Genomic DNA, 22,390 nt, shown 5'->3' on the forward strand with positions numbered 1-22,390 from the left:
AGCATGAAAAAGCTCAACGCACACAAGCGGGAGGCACCTCTCTGACCCCTGCCACACACACAGAGCAGAGGCTGGAGAGGAGAAGCGGGCCTCCAGAGCATCCCACCACGCAGCATCAGAGGGCAGAACACTTAGGGCATGTGAGCGGAGTCGTGCAGCAGATGTTTGAAATCTGTTCAGAGCGATTATCTTAATGTTGCCCCCTGTTGGAGTGAACTGGTGTTTTCATATAGTTCACAATAAGTGGTTATCAATTAAGGGGGAGTTCTTACTAGCTTGAGTTCAGTCCTAATGCACACATGGTCTTGGCCTGTTCCAGTCCTGGTTTAGTGGGAATTAATGACTTCTAGAAGATGTTCCCACGAGCCAGTGCTCCAGTGGTCAGTCAGTACTGGTCTAGTCCTGGTTTAGTCCAGGTTTAGTTACAGTTTAGTAAGATAAATAAAGATAAACGATACAAAGGGTAGACAACAAAGGTGGAGACTTGCAAGTTGTGACTTCAACTCGTATCAGACTTGAGGTTTTTAGGACTTGAGACTTAACTTGATAAAATGGACTAAGACTTGGGACTCGAGTTGGACTTGAAGGTCAATGACTTGGGACTTGACTCAGACTTGAGGCCTGTGACTTGAGAAGACTTGAGAAGCACTGTTAACTCTGAATTCTTTCTGTTCTGACCATAATGATTCACTCTAAGGTGTTATCCAGACATTTAAAAAGGAAAAATTAACTAAATTAAATACTCCTACATAGGGTGATCCCACTACAGACTTAGTTACATTTTACTTGTTTTGAATATATTTTGGCATATTTTATTTTATATAGTTAGTCTAGTCTATTTTCTAATATTTGGGTCTGGTTTCAACAGATTTCTTTAAGTGACGTGTACATATACTGAAACTAGCCACAATGACTTGAAACAGGGTCAATAGGTCAGTCATGTGGATCAGTATTTATAAACTTTCAATATATGGATTTGCTATATTTTGAGGGATTTGTGAATGAAGTTGCATTATTCACCTGATTCGGCCATGGGGGCTGTACTCTCTTGTGCCAGTTCCAAACTTGGGCAAATGAAGATCCTTGCACCTGCAGGACATCTGATATAAAATCAACATTCAACTGCAAACTGGGGGGCACCTAATAAATAAAGACAACAGAAAGAAAAGGTTAAATTTTTTTGCAACATGTTCTCTATACTTTCATACTTGGACAACATTGAAGTAATTACTAAAACTATATAAACAGTGGTTTCACCATCTCAAGGCAAGTTCAACAAGACAGAAGTGATGCAGCTGTGATCTCACTTAACAGCCTCCATTTTCTACCTGCTGGTTTACAAACAGTATACATTTTAAGGAGCCAAAAACTAGCAAACTCCCTCTTGGCCTGAGCATCCTCTCTCCATTATTCATGAGTGCTCAGGTTGGACCCTGGGAACAAGCTGAGCGGGGCCCTGTGTCAATACGAAACACTGGCCGCTACAATGGGATCTGCCTCCAACTACACTGTTGACAGACACCGGCACAAAGGAGCTGAAAGAGGTCCCCCTCCGTTCTCACACACACCGAAGAATGAGTCAGTGTGCAGCCGCTCGGCCCCGTGTTTGTACAGTATATACAGCTTTTGTGCATGGCCACTGTTCTCCCATCAATGGAGGCTGAAGTGTTGATGAAAACCATGAGGAAAAGTCTTCTCTGGAGCTGCCACGGAGAGTTCATGTTCATTAGAGGGGCTCCGAGGCCTGTCCCATGGCATCTGCATGTGGGCAGGGCAGCACCGGGCGACACAACAACTAATCGGCTTACTGGGTTGGGATAGGGGCATTTCACGATATATGTGCTCCAACTGCTTTCACTGTAGGTCTATAACTTGAATATGTGTCCAAGTAGAGGGGCACTTCAAGTGGTTTATGTCTAATTTGTTCTAACATATTCTAACACACGTATCTAAAGCAAGTCAAGATGATTTTTGATTAAATGAAATTAATTTAGATTTACCAAAACATTTGCAATAATCGTGGGATGAGACTCATTTCCTACTAGGCAAGATTTTTATTTAGTTTATAATAAACACTTTGTGCACTTAAGTTCACAATTTTTGCCTTGCAGTTTGTTTTTTTCTTCTGACTTCTTAAAATATAACTCAGATCTCCAACACTTACCTTTGCCTCACAAGATCTTATCCCATCTCTAACCATTTGTCAGTGATGAGCAACAGTTAGGTGAGCCTAGAAAGAAACAATAACTCTGTGAGAAAAATCAAAACAAAGCCCTTAAAACAGTCCAGTGGTACAAGTCTCTATTTGGGAGTAAAGGTCAATGAGTTTACATCGTTAAAATTTAGTAGGCATATTTATTAAACTGAGTATTCTGAATGCAGGCCTAATAAAAATAACTCATGCATGCATCAGTAAGCCATCTCTGGGTTTATCACCTCAAAAATAAAGGATATACAACTGAGAAAGACTTGAGCTATAAATGTCTAATATTTAAATGTAGTAATTTAAAACACACTTATTATTACCACTGCCAACAAATTATATAAGAAACATTGAGAGTGGAGATTCAAAAACTTAACTATATTTATTATACCCCAAATTTCCCCAGAAACTCGTTGAACTGCATCAAGGCCTAAATTACAATACAGGCAAATGTGGTGGTCATCCTACTGGTCAATAGGTGAAACGCACTGACACTGACTATTTTACTACTAGGCCTAATTCTGGACTTTTATTTGCAATCCTTAATCACACCAAACTCACTTTTAAACAATATGGTTTAATAAAAAAGTTGACTTGTTCCACATATATAGCTAACCCTGGTTTAGTAGTAGTAAATTGAACGAAAGACGGGATTCATCTTATTGGTAATTTTATAGCGCCATCTTATGGTGCACACAAGCATCACTAGTCATGCCGCAATGGTGTGCGTGTAAGCTTTATGTTTTATCTTACTTATGCAGGTCTAAAATTGCCAAGTTAAGTCTTTCGTTATTGCTAGCCTACATTCTGGTGAAACTTCTCCACATAACACTCAAAAGGAGCAATTGTTTGTGTGCAATTCAACTGAACCCATTCTAACCAATATATTTTATCTTTAATTTCCCCCCAGATTTAGTGCACATACCTAATTTGAATCGGAGTCTATTCATGCTGGTTCTCCGCTCCATCGCCTTCACTGACACACACATCCATCATCCCTGACATCCATGCAGGCCTAATTGAAAGACACGCCCCCCCCCCCCATAGTCTGATCTCCATTGAAACTCCGTGATCTCGCTCTTGATTGGTCGGTGAGAATTAAACACGTGTTTAAGATGGCCTCAAATAAGGACTTTTTGGTGCATTCTGGTCCCGTCCTGCTGCCGAGTGAGGATTCCATCTTGTTTCTTTGTACTCCAAACTCCTAAAACTTCACCATGGTTGAACAGTTTGTCGGGACCTGGAAGCTCACTTCCAGCGACAACTTTGACGAATATATGAAGGCAATCGGTAAGTAATACGTGTTTTTTATGTAAAATTATGGGAGATTGCTAAAAGATACAATTTACTGTCTGTGTGATGTTATTGTGCAGGTGTGGGCTTTGCAACTCGTCAAATGGGCAACATGGCCAAGCCTAACCTTGTGTTTAGTGTGAATGATGGGGTCATCTCTATGAAGGCGCAGAGTACTTTCAAGAACGCGGAAATCTCTTTCAAACTCAATGAAGAGTTTGATGAAACCACAGCAGACGACCGAAAGACTAAGGCGAGTTTTGAGACTCTTAATCCTGTTTTGAGATCACCCAATTGGCTTAGTGGCAATGCAATAATGTGCATTTTTTTCTTTGTAGACTATTTTCACGTTTGAGAACGGCAAGCTCGTGCAGAAACAGACGTGGGACGGAAAAACTACAGTTCTTGAACGTGAAATTCAGGATGGAAAACTAGTGGCTGTAAGTTCAATTGGGTTCAACATTAACTTTGTCAAACTCCGCTCCACCTGTTGCAGCAATTCACCTACTGCTTTGCATGTCTCATTGCACCCAGTTTTGATTTGCATGTTTGCCTAATTTATTATTTTTCTTTTCTCCAGAAATGCACCATGGACAATATTGTTGCGGTAAGGACTTATGAGAAGGAGGCATAAATTGTGCTCCAGATGTCTTGCCTCACAATACTTGTCTTCAATAAAAATAACTGTATAATTTGGAGTGGACGTCTTCTTAATTGTGGTAAAGTATTGGTCTGGAAATTGGAACGACTTAAAGATTACAGATGGTGGCTCAAAGCCCCTTTGTTCTAACTGGTATAGTAGCAGCCTTATGACAAGGGGTGGCTGAGTGCATTAGGGCAAATCCCTGCGAGGGGTTAGGCCAGTGACCCCATTTGTGCCAGAGCCTTTGTCTTGGACATGGAGGTGAAGCAAGTGAACATAATTGCATTTAATTGGGTTCAGTAGGACTTAATGAGGGGATAACAGCATGGTGTCATTATAGTATTAGGCCTATTCTGGTTAAACAGCTGTGTAAGCTTAAACAAGATTTTGCTCTACAATTTCCATGATTCATTGCCTAAATAAAATACAATCTCAGTAATACAGGAGTTGCTGGTGATAACAGGTGTAATCGCAGATAATCTTGTCAATGGGCTTCGCTGTAGCTTTGTCTCCCTCTAGTGGATAAATGTCACATAGCTTTATCATAAAATTACAAGTAATTTTTGTGGGATGTCCTTTAATTGCGCACTCTTAAATTCGGCACACCAGCCTCATGCCCAAGTTGCAGTTGTTTTTGATTTATCTCGTTAAACTGATCTGATCGTAGATCTATGAATCTGATCAATGAATTGTGATTGTGCCGTGATGACGTAATACGTCATCAAATATGGCGGATAAGGAAAACACAAACATGGGTGTCGACAAGGGAAAAGACGAGCCTTTTTCTAAGACGGTTAAGCCTCTTATAGATGAAGTTTTAAGAAGAATAGGCGGCCAAAGCAATGCGGAAAATAAAACTGATCCCTCCGACAACTGCTCCACGACGGAATACTGCGAGAGGCTGCAGGCGTGGATGTGGCAGTACTATTCCGGATATGTCCACTGGCAGAGCTGGCTCGCCGCTACAGCCATGTATCCTTACTCCATGCACTTACCCAACAGTATGTCGATGCCACACATGGATCTGAACACCCACACATGGCACAGCGGCCCTGGTCTAGGTCTTTCACCTTACACCCAGGGGGCCCCGTCCTCCACCAGCCGCGCAGGTGAGGCTGCTCCCGGGGCTGCAGCGCCTACGCAGCGGCCGCAGGAGGAGGGAAACGTCCAAAGACCAGGTACAAATAATAGCACAACCGCATTCAGATAGAGGTACATCGATGACATCTGTCTGAAAACAAGATTTTTTTTTCTCCCTGTAGGCCGAGAATACAGTATTCCCTCACCTTTGCAAAGACTATTTGCTGAAATGGTTGATTTCTTCATCTTGTTCTTCATCAAAGCTACAATTATTATCAGTATTATGCACTTAAGTGGAATAAAGTGAGTACCAGACTTTATACTCTACCAGTGCCAATAACAATTTGATCTCAAACATTTTATCATTACTGTTTCAGGGATGTGTCAAAGTTTGCCATGCATTTTATAGTAGAAGAAATAGATGAAGACACATCCATGGAGGAGCTACAGAAGATGATGCTGGTTGCGCTTGTTTACCGGATATTAGTTTGCTTTTATGAGGTAAGTTCCACTGTGAGGACAACTGAACAAATTACATATATACATATTTATTGTGCTTGTTGGTTTTATTTCCTCAGATTGTGTGCATATGGGGGGCTGGTGGAGCCACTCCAGGGAAGTTTCTTGTTGGCCTCAGGGTCGTAACATGCGACTCTTCAGTCCTGGTTCAGCCAAACAGAGTGTTTGTTGTACCTGCGACCAATGTGTCTTTCTCAGCGTGAGTGCATTATCTCATTATTATCACATTTTTACAACTTTTGTAGATTTGAGATTTCCTGATCTGTTTTTAATTGCATCAAATTTTGCAGTAATTTTAAATCATCTTAAAGGCCCATAAATCAGATAATCAGATTTTGGTGTGAATGTTTTGAGCACAGCCACTGAGTCTGTTCGTTTTGGCTTTGTTTTTCAGATCAACTGTTCGAGCCTTGAACAAAAACTTTTCGATTGCCTTCTTTTTCCCAGCCTTCATAACGCTACTCTTCTTCCAGCACAACAGGACTGTCTATGACATGGTTGCTGGTACGATTGTTGTTAAACGCTCAAGAGTAAGATGACGGCACTAACCAAAGATGTTTCTGCAACACAACTGTGCAGGCAATAAGTGTTATTATTTAAAAGTGCTTTACAAACAGTACTTTGTTATATAAAAGGGGATTATTTAAAAGTTTGGAAAAAGTTATTTGCATTTTTTTATTCTGATTTGGTTGATCTTGGACAGTATTCATGCATGAATGATTCTTTCAAATCACTCTGTACAGTATGTGTTATTAAAACCCATTAATTTATTTACCACACAGAGGAATGTATCAGTGTTTCAAACTGCATTCAATTTCACTATATTATAAGTTGTCTGTATTAAAAAGTACTACATTTCCGTAGAATAGAAACAGAATATTTCACTAAAAAGTTGTGTTACTCAGATGTGGTATTATAATCAGTATTCAACTTCCAGAATGTATGTAACTAAATGTAACATCCATCATAATTTGAACACTCGCACCCAAACATTAATTAAAGAAATTATCATAATTTTAGTAATTAAGTTTAATACTTTTTACAGATTTTACTATTTATTTGATATGTCTGACCTTTACAGGGGTTTTAGTTTAGTGGTAAATTGTGGCATATTTTGAGTTGACACTATTGATGGTGTAAGCTGTGGTTTTCCTGTATGCAAAGCACATGTCTATACCTTATATCAGAATTGAGTGATATTGTTCAATGTAACATCACAGCTTATTTGGTCCAAATGTTTTGATTTTCATAGACACAATTCATAAATTTGGACAGTAGGAATACATAAATAATGCAAGGTAATATTACCTGAGTGTTTTGACAGTTCAGTCTTATATTTAGAACAGCAAAAATAGTTAAATAAATTATGTATGTCACCTCCAGAGGAAAACGGAAATACTTTGATAAACAACACTGTACCTAGAGCAGGTGAAATTCAGTAAAAAATGCATTAAAGGGAATGACACTGGAATTCCATTAGACCTGGAAGTTTATAAATTACAGTTATTATTTTACGGCTCCACAAATGTCATACCTAGTTATCATTTTACTACGCCACCATTAGTATTGTAGAGGAGTGGCCATTTAAAGCTTGCATTGTTTCTGCTGAAATTTTACATTTATGTTCAGTCTGGAAGCTATGTGGTATTTGGTGACACTACTGGAAAACTTCACTATGTCCATCAGACTGGGAAGTTTTCACACCTGCAGTTGACTGTGTCCAATATCTGGCAAGTGTTGAGTGGCTGAGGCTGGTCGTCTAAATGGCAGTTTCAGCTGACAATCACAGATGGTGCTTCAGATTATAGAGCCAGGACCTCTCTGCTGCTGTGTGCCCCTCTCCAGCACTGAACCAATGCAGTTTTGACTGTTGTGATGATGAACTAAAACCCACATCTTTCTGCTCTACTTGATTATGTATTTATTTTTTACATTAACTCTTATTCAGCCAAATACTAATAGGTTTTCATTATGTTTACTTACACATATTGTCGCATAAGACACTTTGGCAGGTTTATTTATTTGCATATTGAGTGTCACCAAATTTGTAAACAAGTAGAAATGCAAGAAATACTAGTCTGTATGGTTAGAAGATCTATTAAGCAATGCAAGTCACATTTTTGCTTGATCTCTGATCCAATGTCCAGACTTAAAAATAACCCTCAGCAAAATGTTATAACTGAGCATGATATTAGATTGCATTCTAAATGTGTGCAACTATAATTATGAGAAGTAAAAGCTCTTGTTACAAGTAATTTATGAAAGAGAGTATAGCCTCTGTGACCTGGGAGCAAATATAATCCAAGAACCTAGTAAAAAACACAATTAAAGACACGTTTCCATAGACAGTTTGAACAGAACCTGTCTGAACACCAAGATCTGTGTAAATTATTAAGTCCTTAGCATCAGCTGCAGACAGTGCTTATAAGTGCAGAGCTCTATGCTTGCCCTTCACCTCCCAGTGTGACTTTGCCTGTTGATATTCCTCTCAAGTAATTACAGGCTGCTGGGCACTGCCTGAATGAAGAACTCCATTGGTGAAGACACGGCATGCTGACTTTTGAGCAAAATAAGCTATAACCCAGCTATGACAAGAAATCCTGCATTTCCTAATGTATAATTATCTATGTAGGCTAGAAAACATGGCAAAAATATAACAGCAAAAGTTATGATATTTAGAGTGACATAAATAAAAAGCCTAAATACTGCCCCCCAATGTCTCCCGTGGAAATTGCACTGCAGTTGGTAGTTGAGCAGAGGTCACTGAGGTCATTTTTAAAATAAATTACAACACTGATTGAAAATGATCTGAGCCACCCCATTCAGTTACTTTTATTATAAATATTAGATATGTACAATTTGAACAATTTGGCTTAGAACTAATGGCTTCCTGTCATTTCTGTCAAGGCCTGTGCTTTATTCAATTGTGACATCATCATCATTTGATTCTCGTATCTTGTATTCTGGTACTTTCTTTGGTGGCTGCATTCCTCCTCCACAAATCACTCCCACCAATCCTTTGGTTGCCTAAACTCTGTTCTGGTGATGTGCGTAAGCAGAAGTCTGCTATTTACAGCTCAATGAACAGGCTATTGGCTCTACGTCTGAAATCTGTTTTGCTCTGCTAGATTTTGTGGTCACAATAAAGGTGTAGCTGGTATGGACAGTAAACAACATAAACATTTCAAAATAAAAGTTTATATTTTTCAAACTGTACATTAAATATAATCCTCCACATGCTTTTTTTAATGTCTTCAAGGAGGCATTCTCATTTTCATGTAATGGGCTCAGTTCCTCAGAGAATAAACATTGCTGCTTCAAAGAGCCCTTATAACATTTTCAAATCAAGTCAGCTGCTGCTTATTTAACAAGGCTATGACCAATGGCTTTTAAAACTATACTGACCTATAGTGAGACAATAAAAAACAAATAACAAAGCAGTGGTTTTGTATCAGTTAGTGCCCATTGTGTGCTGCCTGTTGTGGTCAGTGCAGCTGAGTGCATGTAAATCATATTGAGACAAAGGCCTAACAGGAGAGGAGCCTGTCTCACCTGTCTGACAGATTAGCTCAATTTAATTAGCTGCTGGATTCAATGGCTTTCAATGGGTTCTTTTAATGTGATGCTCCTCCACAGTTTGGAGACCCATGATGTTGCCAACCATCTTTCTTAATGGGGACCAGAGACTGTGGAGCTGCCCTGTTGCCATGGCAGCAAGCGCTTTCCCATTCTCCCCACGCAGCGTCTAGAGCGCGCACGTCGCTGTAACCTCCACATGAGTGTGAACGCGCATGGCAGCATAGAAAGTTTGCTGCTTTCTCCAAAGTTGAACTTGCCTCAAATGTTAATGTTAACTAGGAACGATCCACTTTTAGTTTAGTTTGTGTGTTTTTTTGCTACTTAAATTATAGATAGATAGTTCTTAAAGCTTTTAAAAAACAATAGCCCCATCAGTTTGTAGCAAAGCATGCAGCCAGGAAACTTAACAACAAGCCTATGACTCAAAAAAGGTCACGTGCTCTTATGAGTAATACTCGTATTTATTACAAGTAGACCTAGTAGTGTCTGTCTTCGTCGTGTTACTCCTGATCCCGCCTATGCGTTCATGGACCATGTGTTTGTAACATGCCTGGACATATCTCTGTTTTTCTGAACTACGACGCGCATGGCCGCAGCGTGCAGAGGGGATTCTGCAACAAGGTAAACAGAACATTTTGCTGCTTATTTGAGAGTCAGTAGGCTGAAGAATAGACAGTTACATTGTTAGGTTACACTGTTATAAGTTGAGACTTAAGAGAAGAGGGTTTGTGTTCATTATGCCATTTGGCCTATTATGCCTGCTATACAAAATTACAGTTTGATTCTTTAGTCTATTGTTAAATTTCAGTCGCCAACAAAATAAATGATAATACATTTAGATATGTTTAAAATAGACAGAGAGATATAGAGATATCCAGCAATCAGTGTTTTCTGTTTGAATGTTGTTCCCCTCACTTTATTTTATTATTGCTTACTGAGGCAGCATTATTACAGATCTCAATATTACAGTGAGCCCATTCAAGTTAGAGAAACCTCATTTTGTTCTGTGTTGACACTGACATTCTGCTGTTTTTTTCTCTCTCTCAATTTTTCATTTCTACTGCTTACAACAACTCCATGAAGTATGAAGTAGCCTTATTTGAGAAAACATCCATAGGCCTGTTGGGTTACAGTAAAGCCCATTTTATTGTCCCCGTAATAATGTTTGCATTTGACCCATCCTTCAGTACACCTGGGCCAACCTGTTAGGAGCATTGAGTGACCACAGGTCATTCTCCAGAACTTGATCTGGAGAAGGGAAGAAGGAGTACCCACCTGGAGAATATGCTCACTGTGCAAGACTAATTAAAAACACTACAAACATAGTCCATAAAAAACACGAATAATGAATAGAATAGCATGACAATGGCAAAAAAATATATTCTCAAATGAAATTAGCTTTTTACTAGAAACACAAGCCAGCAAAAATGTGACACTTGCTTGGTCATAAGTGCTGTGCTAAGATAAGTGCCTAGAGTGAGGGTGGAGTTGTTTATCATTAATAATTAAGGTATCTCTAAGGGAGCGATGTGAGGCCTTAAGATCTTGAGCATGACAGGTTTGCTCATGGCTGCTTTACAGCTGAGAGTAGAGCTGCAAAATATATCACAGTCTAATCAAAGGAGGTTCTACATGTATGCCTATGGCAGAATGTACAGAAGTTACCATGGCGACAAAATGCATGGAAGATTTAAGAAACTGAAGAAAAAATACAAAGTAGATTTAAACAACCTGTGATCAGTGTGAGTGTTCATGATCCTGTTTAAGTGTATTTTTTTCCTCAATAAAGGTGAGAGTGACTAAGAGTAGCACAACAGCACAAACCTGCTCTCTTGAAGTAGCTCCAAATAAGTTAGTTTTTTATGGTCAGGTTGTGTTAAAATAAAACTCGGATTGAAATTTAACTTGAGCATCACACCCCCAGAAAATGCCGATGACATCAGATACAAAGTATCAAAATCTTTTTATTGAAAATCTTCCTCTACCTGTAGTTTAGCCTTTACAAACATATTCTGAAATTAATTGAAAGCTTGTATTAGTTTGCCAGTTAACTGCAGTTAGTAACAAATATGCAGCTCTATTTGAGAGGCTGTACTGGTAATAGCAGGGCAGCCAGCAGCTTGCATGGGCAGATTAGGAGGAGATTTGCCTCTTGTGGTCTACTCTATGAAAATGAATGTGCTTTAGAACAGCTTTGATGTTATGTTATAATCCATGGTATGCGATATGACTGTCTTTGTATGTAATACTTATACCATTGTAAATGCATATTCATATTTCCATAACACGAAACCTTTCTGAGCAAACCCTCTCCAGAATTGGCTGCTCTCCCTCCCTCCCTCCTTCGTCTGTTGCGCCCTCCCCCTCCTTTCCTCTCTCTCTCTCTTGCTCTCTCTCTTTCTCTGTGTGAGCGTAGTCTGGGCACTGAGCCAAGTGGAGTGTGTTTTTTTGAATGAATACCTGATGCGGCTGATGAGGCTGGCTGGGGGAGGAGCTGTCAGTGGAGTACAGAGAGAGAAAGGAGAGGGGAGGGAGGGAGAGAGGCAGAGCGAAGCAAAGTAGCCAGGCAGAGAAGAAGCTGGCGGTCTGGTGGCCTTGCATAACACACGTTGGAGCAGTCTCTCTCTCTCTTTCTCGCAGGACTTGGAGCTACAGCAAGTGGGGGACCTCCTTCACCATTGCATACCCATTGCAGAAAAGCGGAAAACCTGCAACAAGAAGGCTAAGGTGCACTGGCAACAACAACCAGAAGAGGACTGGACTGAAAAGCAGCAGCACAAAGAGGAGGCAGATCCAGGAAGAGAGTGAGAGGAGACACGTTCATCACATACACATTACGCACTCATGCACGCTCCGGGAAGCAAGAAGAATCCTTGGACATGCTCTACAAGCAGTGGCTGTGGAGAGACTGGTGAGCTATTCTTAGTTCTGCTACTGGAGGAGGGGAGGAGGGGGTCCTATCTTTTGTGCTTGATTTGTGGCATAGTAGTATTTTCTGCCCCGCTACTACACTCTCTCTCCACTCTCTTGGTGTCATTCCGTAGCCCCCAGAGGCAATAGTCACAGCATCTTTCAGAAGAGACGTAGGTGCAAGGAATTCAACTACAACACTCAAGCTTTTGCATGAGGTGTTTTGCCCAGAGGCATGTTGGCAGCCGCACTTTGGGATTGATATGTGATGCAGAACTCAAGAGTCATTGTAAAGAACAGCTTTAACCCGCTGCCTGCTCTTACTGTCTGCTTGGGTCTGCTACACGGTTGGTCCGCCTCTTAAAGAGACATGCACCAATGTTGTACTGAGGAAAGGCCAGTAAAACAGCTCTCAGGGGTGATAGAAACAGCCGCGTACTGTATTGATTTGCTGTGTGCGTTAAGCTGCGATGTTTGTCATAGGGTTGAGGTTAGACTACGCTCATATGCAGGGTAGAATAAAGGTACGCATGCATATGACTATTTCACCCTACCTCCCCTACTGTTCAGTGCCTCACATTGATAATGAAGTTTTTGTTTTCTAAATTTAGCCGTATGCTGTGCACTGTATCTAGAATATATCCTTGACTGGAGCAGATTGCTACAACAGCAATGACAACAGCCTGAAGTAGACTGTTTGTACAAAGTGTTTGCATAGTAACATAACCACAAGACTATGTGGATTAACCAGTAATAATTTGGTTGCTTAGGTAAGGTTTTATGGCTGCAGTAGAGTTATTGCCAATGCTGACTACTAATAATGATAGAAATGAGTCAATATGATGGGCTGATAGTACAGGCTGCATACCTTACCTAAATGACACCATCGTCTGAGATACACATTGACTATAGACATAGACCTATTTCTGTGCATTTTTTTGTGTGGGAGTATGAAAGAGGAACACATGTGAGGCTGGCTCTGTCATTGGCTGTTGAAAAGCATCGCTGTGAACAGAGAGTAGCCTGTCTCTTCCGCTGCATGATAGGTCTCAGAGGTGACAATATATTGCTAGTGAGCGAATGCATGGGGGGTTGTAGCATGCCTCTAAATCTCATCCCTCCCTTCATCAACACAGTCCTCTAGTCGCTTCTGTGTAATAACATGTTACTTAAAAAAGGCAAAGGCATGATTATGAGGTCATTTTACGTTATGTCAGTGGGTTTGTCCAGGTCAAATGAGGGAAAGACACCTCAAGAGCATTTGTTATGTAGTATTTGAACGCCTGCTGCTGCTGCTACTAGAATCACTTGAACTGCGCACCCAGGTTGTACTCCAAAGAAGTGATGTCATTACAGTGTAGACACAATATATGGTTGAGGTGGGGTTGGTGCACAGCGTAGCCAGGGCTGTGTTGCTGATCGGGGGATCTCTCAGTGCGGTGTGGAGGGGCTATGGCGCTCCGATGCTGCAGGCTCTGCTCAATGTGGGTCAGGAGAAGCAGTGCTCTATTGTTGTTGATCAATTCTCACTCCTCTTTTTCCTCAAATCCTCCATCTGTCATTTCTCATTTACCCCTACAGCCACCTCCTCATGTACTGCCTTACGTTACAATTTATAAGGAACAAGATAGCATAATAACAGAAGCTTTGTTTGTCCCACTATTGGGAGATTTCAGTTATGCAATGGCACAGTACAACAGCAGTAGAGTATGTATGAAAAATGTGCAAGATAAATAAGGATAGAAAAAGACCTTAAATCATGTGGTTATTATTTCAGTACACCTGTGTCCAGCTCATTGTTTTTGTTTTAGCTTCGTGAGACGAAAAATAGACCCGTGTTAAGTTAATACAGTGACCTTGACTAAACCATCTCTTTCGGGGCATTTGATGTACTGACCAAATATTGACCTCTGTGTTTTCCTCATGGGCCTTTATGTAATGTTTTTAACTGCAGCTAAAGGGAACATCCACTAAAATATGTTAATTTACACTTGTCTACAATGATTGTTGTGCTGAATGAATTGTAAATGGAGAAGAATGAATGAATGTCAGATGTGTGGTGCTTTTGGCTAATGAGCTACGAGAGTCCAGTGACCCGAAGATAAGCATGTGTCACTCAGACACTTAAAGCAACAATATCAAGATGTTATTCAACATGTTTTATAATTTCTTTTTAAATATTTGTACATACTCTTAAAGCTTTACTGATCATAGACAAGAAAATATACAACAAAAATAAAACAACAATGACTTCTGTCAGACTGAGGACCATATGTATATGTTATATTTTAGTTTGCTGCTATGGCAAGAACAATAGATTAAATGTAAATTTGGCAGCTCTAGTTTTTATAAATGTAAGTGCACGCAGGTGCACTTTAATATAATAAGTTAAGGGCACAATTCAGTAAATATAACAAAAATAATTGTAATATCAGTCAACTTAAATATTAATAAATACTGAAGAAAAAAATGAATTTACTATGTTTAGCCACTTATTTTATTTCTATTGCACTGGAGTGGCCTAGTTATACTTGATTTAAAAGTTTTGACAGTCCTTTCCTCTGGGTGTATACGTTATGGCAAAAATAGGTATGCAGAGTGATGTGATGTGTCAAAAGTAACACAAGATATCACTTAGTGGCTAAACAATGAATTACTTTAAATAGTTTTAAAATAAATATTTGGAATACAGCTTTATAAAAGAAATAGCATCCATCTTTACTCATCATTTATGTCCTTATGTAACAAAAGATTAATTTAATTGTTTAATTGTTGCAACAATTATTTTTGTTTTTCTGTGTTACAGATTCCAGTTGTCTTTGTGAAGAAGACACTTTGTCCAGAGATGATTCCCCATGAAGAGACCAGAGCTCCTCTAGTGAGCTTGAGCTGTGCTCCTGCGCCTGTCCACTTGTGTGCACACTAAAGTTATTCTCTTTTTCAAAGAAACTGGCCTGTGCATAAAACCAGTGTTAGAGAACACTTTACTTTCAGAGGAGCGTTCTTCAACCTCAACTTCAACTTCTTTGGCACAATGAAATCCAACCAGGAGCGGAGTAATGGATGCCTGCCGCCAAAGAAGCGTGAGATCCTGGCCCTGGAGCAGCGTCCCGTCGTCATGGCAGCAGCGGCACCCCCAGCGGCCGCAGTGGTTGCTGAGAGTTTGCACACGGAGAACCTAGCGTGGTTGGCCAGTGTCGCAAGTGAACGCTGCAAATCCAGAGATGCAGAAAGTCCCAAATGTGTTGTGTCATCTGCCTCCTCAGCCTCTCCTTCCTCTTCTATATCCTCCACTGCTCTGGCTGCGGTCCCTTTAGCCTCCCTGCCTACAGTTTACCCCGCTGCCCTCCCACAACAGGCTGGGGCAATCCAATTAGCCCAACTAGCACCCAACGTCCAGTTCATCAGCTCTGGGCCATACGCTGGCTACATCTCTTCACATATTATTACTACCAACGCTAACACAGTGCCAAACAGCTCAGTGGGACAGCAGCAGCGCCCTCAAGTGGACGGCTACACGACCGCCATCATCTCTTCAAACACCAAAGCAGAGCACCAGTTTCAGATGGGTCTCTCCCCCTCAGAGCTTACACCTGTGACCCTGTCCAGTAGCCCACAAGTCCCCAATCAGTACATCCATCTGGACAGCCGTGCCCCGCTAACTGTGAGTGGAAACGCAGTCACTTCACCCACAACACATCTCCAGCTCCACCCGCACACAGCTGTTCTGCCCCAAACTCTTACCCTTGCCCCCTCTCAGCTTGTCGTCCAGTATACAGATGGAAAGAAGCTGGAGGGAAAAGCGATGCTGAATGGGGAGATAGAAGTGGTTAAGCACCCCAAAGCTACTAGTCAGCCAATAAACCACCAGCCGGTTCAGAGTTATGAAGCCAGACACATCCTCTTGCCCGCGGACTATGGCCAAAACTCATCAGGACTGCAGACATCTCTAGTGCTGGTGGCTCAGCCCAACCACGCCACTGATCATGAAACAAACAAGATCTCAATAGTCCAGACTGACAAGGGCGGAATTTGTTTAGGAAAACCAGTGGCCAGGACTTCTTCATTCACTCCCCTCCCGTCCTCCGATGTGGTGAAATCTGTTGCTCCACACGCTGTCATCCAAACTACCCTCCCCCATGAGGAGATACCGGCTAACATTTACTCCAACGCACAACCGCCCATCATCGGCTACATCACCAGCAGCAATCAGCATGCCGTAAGCTACCACACAGCTCTGCCCCAGCATGTGGTCATCCCGAGCGGACAGTCTCTCCTCATTCCAGTCAGTGGCGCCAATAACGGTACAGAGATGGAGGTTAGCCGTGCCGTAACTGCCCTGACCGCTACCACGACCCCGCAAATATCCACCGCCATGCCCCACGCCTATCTGGCCACGGCGCTGTCCAAGTGTGAAGCGCTAGCGCCAGATGGGAACCAAGCTGTGCCTGCTGTGACCCAGGCCCCCGCACTGCCAGCTCCACCTGCTAACCCTACCCCCTCACCCACACCTTCTCCTGCACCCGTGTCCATCCAGGCCTCTCCCTCCATCTCCTCTCCCTCTTCGCCTGTGCCCCTCCCTCCCTTTTTCATGCGAGGGTCCATCATTCAGTTGGCGGATGGGGAGCTGAAGAGAGTAGAGGACTTGAAGACAGAAGACTTCATTCAAAGCGCAGAAATCAGCAGTGAGCTTAAGATCGACTCCAGTACCGTGGAGCGCATCGACAGCGGACAAACACCCAACGCTGTGGTCATACAGTTTTCAGTGGGAGAGCTCAAAGCGCAGGTAACTCTTTTTGCCATGGCAACTCATGAATTATGAATTATGAGAATTATTAATGTGGCAGATGGACATGCTGCATACACATTCAGGTATTTGTCCTTTAGTTCCACTTTTTATAAATAGAGACATACATATTTTATTGATTGCAAAGGAAATTTGAAGTTTGCAACATATAAACGATATTTAACTTATTTTGTGCCCAGATAATCCGGTTTCCCCCATCAACCCAAAACATGCTACATAGGTCTCCAGGAACAGTTAACAGCTAACGTCAAATAAATACAATCAATCAATGAACCTGCCCAGGGACTACAGGTGGAAATTAGCACTGGTGCTACAACACCACAGTGTACAGTGTATCTCTTCTGTTAAAGTTATTGTAAATTGTGCACTGTCCCTGTCTCATTAAATAAATAAATAAATGAATAAATAAATAAATGTGCACTACATAACTTTTCTGGTAGAGGGTCCACCACCTGCTTTTCTTCATGAACATGTTATTGTTTTGCCAGAATTTCCCACAAATGCGAGTGATGCTACATGGCCAAGTTAGAGGTCATACAGTAAGAAAACATGATTTCAAAGTAGCTTTTTAGCAACAAAAACAACAGTAACCTATAAATGTAAAATAAATATGTTTATTGCTACTCTGAAACACTCCAAGTAATACAGCAGAATCCAAGAAATGGCCTAGTTTTTGTGTTCTCCGTCAGCTATCCATTGTCCTCTCCAGAGTTTACGCTGTAGGAAAACTATTTATTCCAATGCATTGTATAAATTTTGACTTTTGTCCTTTGTCTGTTCTCCAGGTGTGTGTGGAGGTCCTGGTGGAGTACCCTTTCTTTGTATTCGGACAGGGCTGGTCTTCTTGCTGCCCGGACCGGACCACCCAGCTGTTTGAACTGTCCTGCGCTAAACTGTGTGTGGGCGACGTGTGTGTGTCCCTCACCCTCCGCGGACTCAGGAATGGGGCACTCCCAGAGGACGGGCCGATTTTAGGGGCAAAACTCAAGAGCATGGACCTCCCCGTATCCTGTCTGAACCCTGATCCTACAACAAGGAACAGTCCTGGGCATGATGTAAGGGAGGAAGTGGTTCAAAATGATACAAACGGGACCCCACAGAGACAGACTGTCCGGAAAAGACGCTGGTCAGCTCCTGAACGGGACCAAACTGAAAAAGGGGAGGATGGACCGCCCCCCTCTCTGCCCAAACCCTCCTTTATCCCCCATGACGTCAAAATCAGCATCGAGGGACACTCCAGTACAGGAAGTGAACGCTGATGGGGTTTTTGCTTTTTTCATTTACTTTCCAGACTACTGTAATATAAACTGTATGTAATATAGACATACAGAACACCTCTTTCTTTCCTAAAAATCAAATATCAATGGTGAAGTATACTGGTGTGACTCTAATGGAGATATATTATACTCGAGATCAGTGCAATCAATGGGAAATGGAAGCAGAGTGAATGTTTGAGTGGATCTTGTGCTCTGGAGAAGCTATGTTAATAATTTTATATTGTTATTCAAGTGGTGTGGTGGTTCAAACCTTACAAACCAGCTGACCAATGCAGAAAACATACTCTTAGTTCATGTTTCTTTGGCTTATGAAGAGTGGAGGTCGGAGACTGCTGACTCATTTTGAATTTTTCATTTCTCATAATTCTTTAGGAGCAGCTGGTCTGTGCTGTGTGATATATGTGTGTGTGTGTGTGTTTTATGTTGTGTGCAGTTAGACAAATCAGAGGATGTAGCTTCTAGAAAGACTGATTTATCAGTATTTGCAATTATTTTAAATTAGGATTATCAATTAAGAATTACTTACCCTTTATTTCGACTATCAACCTCAAATCTCTCTCTCTGATAGAGTTGTTGGGAATGCCTAAAAATCAATGCTTTTTGTGGGTATATGCTATATCTTATTTTTCCTAATACCCCTACTAGACGATTAAACTACTTGTCTAATGCAAAACTGTGCAAAAGTTACTGAGATTATAGTAATTTAGTATCACATAATTAGGGAAGGAATATCATAATCAGCCATAATGTCTCCAAAATGTAATGTTCTGATTGGCTGCTCTATCAAAATCTGCAGTTAGTAATGACAAATCAAAACACAAAAACATATCGGTCAACCTCTGGTAGCTTCAGTCTTGGCTAATACAGCAAATCAAAACAATGTTAAACTTTATATCCCATTTTTTTAGACCTAGGCAGGTACACGTGCTGTATCGAAAACTGGACAAAAGAAAAACAATCCTATTTGTATTAGCTGGACTGATCATACTGTATTTGGCTGACAGATATTCGTAAATTCCTGAAGTGTGTGAGTTGATCATGTTGTCATTTTGTTTTTTATTTACAGAATATAGCCTTAATAATGTTTTTTACAGTTACAATTACTCCGGGTTTTAGGTCGGCTTTTAAACTACCTTCACATTTGCCTGACCAGTCAAAACAACACGCTTTTACAATACTTTACAAAGACAGAAAGTATGAGGGACTGGCTGATCAGGCAACACTCACATCCTCAATTGTGGCATGCATTTCTCAAGTTCATGCCTGTTTTCTCAGCTTGGTATTTTTATGTTTCAGTTCGTACTGAGGTCTTTTTATCAAGTAGAGTAGCACCAAAAATCTCCTACAGTTCATACTCAGGAATAGAGTACGTTTGCGTGTGCATTTGTGTGTGCATTTGTGTGCGAGTTTGTGCGTTTTCTGAGCAGCAGCACTTTGTCGTCGGTGGTAGAGAGTCAAAAATAAAATGGCAGCGATGTCCCTTCTCCTCAGCTCTTAAGACTGTTTGAATTCACTTTACCACTACGTCCTCCTGCGGGTCCATTTACAAGCATTATAAACCAGGACAGGGAATGTAAACTATTGGGCAAACTATTTTTTATTTTTGATGAAGGTTAGAGCTAGTTTTGAAAGAAAATGGGAAATTTGTAGAGCTAACTAGCCAGCGTGTGTTGATATTGTACAGTGAATTGATTGTTTAAAGTGTATAGCATTACTTTGTATAGATATTCTAACCTTTATGTAGCCTATGTACTGTTTATGTGACAGTGACTTCTTCAATCATTCCATCGCAATTCAGAAATGAACTCTGCACTTCTGCGTGTATTGATCTCACTATATCATGAATGTCTCTTGGGAACATGTCCATTTAAAACCACACAATGTAAAGATATCATTAGCCCAAATATTACCCACAATCCCTTTCTCTCTCAAATGTGTTTTATCGTGAACCCGACTGTTTCCTGTTTGTGTGGAACTGCTCAGGCTAAACACTGCCCCGTGACTGTTCTCCTCTTAGCTCTTAGGTTGTTGTTACAATGTAAAACCAATGCCTCATCACAATGTGTTTTCTGTCTTAGTTAAGTTTGGCGGAAAAGTTGAAATGCGTTAAAGGTGCACTGTGTAACTTTTCTGGTGACCTGCTTTGCCTGCAATGTTCCACAGCCTGGTATTAAAGATCCATCTATTTTTTTTTTGCCAAGTAATATGTGAAAAAAACATCCTTTGTTACAGTAAGCAGGCTTGACAGATCTGACTGTAACTTGGCCTGGTGGCATCACTGCTTATTTCCCTCGAGAAGTTTAATGTAATTCTTTGGAACATTCCAGAAAAATAAAGTATATCTATATAAAGGTATTGAGGTGGCAGACCAGAAAAGTTACATAGTGCCCTTTTTCATTGTAGGGCTGGGTTATATGATGATAAAAATCTAATAACGATCTGATCCCTGTAAACATATACTGTTTTGGTGAAATTGACATTTACCATCAGTCGTCTCTGTCATGCTCTGGGTGAGTGACAGGTGGATTTAACTAATCACAAATCACAATGAAATGTGAACTTTCAAGAGAAGACTGTTTTTTAGGGCTGGTTATCGTTAAGAAGTTGTCGATGCGATACATATCTTGATACATAGGCCACACTATGAAATGCTTTTCGATACAGTGCACTTTCAATTCAATACAATTCGATATATATTTCAAATCGATTCGATATGGTTAAGTGAAAAACAAAGGCTAAATCATGGCTGTGAAAGTAAAAGTCCAATAAGTCAACTAAATTTGTGCAAAGTTAATATGAAAAACACCCATTTTACTCAGAACAGCGAAAATATCAACACAATCGTAGCTCTTACTCAAAATAATTTAGTAAAATATACCTGAAAGTACTCTCAGCAATATCTCGATACAGCAGTCCTCGATATTGATACTGGATCATCAAATTAAGCGATACGATATATCGATATTTCAATTTTGCACACCCCTACTGTTTTTAGTTAAGGTTCTAGGATTATATTAATTCTTTGTCCTATTGCCCAATCCTAGGTAAAGAAAAGTTAGTTTGAAGTGGAGGTTTTGCAAACACCAGAATAGGAAGAGGTCATTACAAACTTTTGGAAACACAGTGGTTGAAAGTTGTAAAAGTAATTCAGTTATCTAGACTTTTAATAACGCTGTTCGGAGGTGGCCACTCTAAAGGAAGTGAGTGTTGGATTTGCACTTTGAATTGTGGGTAATGGAGTTTATTGTTTATTGTACAGCACGACTAATTGTAAATAGCCAAAGTCTTCCATTATAATGTTTGTACAGATCATCAAAGTGAATTGTTATCAGTGTTTCTTTGACAAACTACCGCTTCACTCAAATGTTTTCTTTCACCAGCTCTGCCCATCAGGGGATTTGTAATTGAGATCTGTTTATCTGATAAATCTGAAGCTTAGCATACATGTATGTTTTAACATGTAACGTACAGTATGTTGTAAGTATCAATGATGTTCCCTTATGTTGATGGTGTCGAGGTTTACTAGTCAGAAACTGTTAAATCTTTACTTCAGATGTTTGGTTTTGATCAAATATATTAAAATAAAGAATATAAAGAAAGTTGTAATTATTAGTTGTTTGTTACACACAACACAATATAACAACATATCTGTAAATGTACACACAGAAAAGTATACTAAAGTTGCAATAGTCTAACATGACATCCTCTAACAAGAATTATATATTAAAAAATAAACTTGTCATCCATGATTTAGTTAATGTTTTAATGAATAGACTAGTCAAACAATATTTTTATTGTACACTGAGCTTTTTAATTACATTCTTAACCAAATAATAGCTGATATATGGTGATGTGACTAATTGCTTCAAGATACAGAATATTTGAGTGAAGTGTATTAGTGATGACTATTTTGTTTGATTTTTGGTCCAGAAAAAAAAAAATTACCTTCATTAAAATTAAAATTGTTTTAATAATCGACGGGTCACGATGAACCCGATTAGTCGTTGTAGTTTTCAAGTTTTATCAAGGCTCAGTACCAAATGTAACACAAATGTAGTTGTAGTACCACCTACACGCCA

At 40.3% G+C, this 22,390-nt stretch overlaps 3 protein-coding genes across 4 annotated transcripts; all 3 read left to right on the forward strand.

Moving 5' to 3' along the window:
* Nucleotides 1–3,336: 3,336 nt before the first annotated feature.
* On the forward strand, nt 3,337–4,194 carry fabp4b (fatty acid binding protein 4b). Its single transcript, XM_020937114.2, has 4 exons — nt 3,337–3,493; nt 3,577–3,749; nt 3,835–3,936; nt 4,077–4,194. Exons 1-4 carry the CDS (start codon nt 3,421–3,423, stop codon nt 4,128–4,130), a joined length of 402 nt encoding a protein of 133 aa, XP_020792773.1. The 5' UTR covers nt 3,337–3,420; the 3' UTR covers nt 4,131–4,194.
* A 480-nt stretch (nt 4,195–4,674) lies between these two features.
* LOC110171771 (protein FAM8A1-like) lies at nt 4,675–6,757 on the forward strand. The gene is made up of 5 exons (XM_020937549.2): nt 4,675–5,317; nt 5,402–5,522; nt 5,597–5,720; nt 5,798–5,937; nt 6,133–6,757. The coding sequence occupies exons 1-5, from the start codon at nt 4,867–4,869 to the stop codon at nt 6,275–6,277; spliced, it is 981 nt and encodes a 326-aa protein (XP_020793208.2). The 5' UTR covers nt 4,675–4,866; the 3' UTR covers nt 6,278–6,757.
* A 3,055-nt stretch (nt 6,758–9,812) lies between these two features.
* LOC110171698 (ataxin-1-like) lies at nt 9,813–21,910 on the forward strand. Of its 2 annotated transcripts, XM_055163847.1 has the most exons (5): nt 9,823–9,938; nt 10,401–11,059; nt 11,958–12,228; nt 15,034–17,013; nt 17,820–21,910. In XM_055163847.1, the coding sequence occupies exons 4-5, from the start codon at nt 15,262–15,264 to the stop codon at nt 18,291–18,293; spliced, it is 2,226 nt and encodes a 741-aa protein (XP_055019822.1). In that variant the 5' UTR covers nt 9,823–9,938; nt 10,401–11,059; nt 11,958–12,228; nt 15,034–15,261; the 3' UTR covers nt 18,294–21,910. The 2 variants fall into 2 exon arrangements, with proteins under 2 accessions (XP_020793122.1, XP_055019822.1); XM_020937463.2 differs by lacking the exon at nt 10,401–11,059 and having other exon boundaries at nt 9,813–9,938.
* The last annotated feature ends 480 nt before the right edge of the window (nt 21,911–22,390 follow it).

This window comes from Boleophthalmus pectinirostris, unplaced genomic scaffold, assembly GCF_026225935.1.
Source record: "Boleophthalmus pectinirostris isolate CB_2022bp ecotype Guang Dong unplaced genomic scaffold, ASM2622593v1 HiC_scaffold_6, whole genome shotgun sequence".
In the NCBI taxonomy this organism is placed as follows: Eukaryota; Metazoa; Chordata; class Actinopteri; order Gobiiformes; family Gobiidae; genus Boleophthalmus; species Boleophthalmus pectinirostris.

Bases quoted from the DNA above. Each gene is read 5' to 3' on its own strand.
- fabp4b (XM_020937114.2), top strand. From the start codon at position 3,421: ATGGTTGAACAGTTTGTCGGGACCTGGAAGCTCACTTCCAGCGACAAC. The intron at 3,494-3,576 runs GTAAGTAATACG...GTTATTGTGCAG, and splicing joins CGAATATATGAAGGCAATCG to GTGTGGGCTTTGCAACTCGT. The intron at 3,937-4,076 runs GTAAGTTCAATT...TCTTTTCTCCAG, and splicing joins AGGATGGAAAACTAGTGGCT to AAATGCACCATGGACAATAT.
- LOC110171771 (XM_020937549.2), top strand. From the start codon at position 4,867: ATGGCGGATAAGGAAAACACAAACATGGGTGTCGACAAGGGAAAAGAC. The intron at 5,318-5,401 runs GTACAAATAATA...TTCTCCCTGTAG, and splicing joins GGGAAACGTCCAAAGACCAG to GCCGAGAATACAGTATTCCC. The intron at 5,523-5,596 runs GTGAGTACCAGA...TTACTGTTTCAG, and splicing joins ATGCACTTAAGTGGAATAAA to GGATGTGTCAAAGTTTGCCA.
- LOC110171698 (XM_020937463.2), top strand. From the start codon at position 15,262: ATGAAATCCAACCAGGAGCGGAGTAATGGATGCCTGCCGCCAAAGAAG. The intron at 17,014-17,819 runs GTAACTCTTTTT...TCTGTTCTCCAG, and splicing joins TGGGAGAGCTCAAAGCGCAG to GTGTGTGTGGAGGTCCTGGT.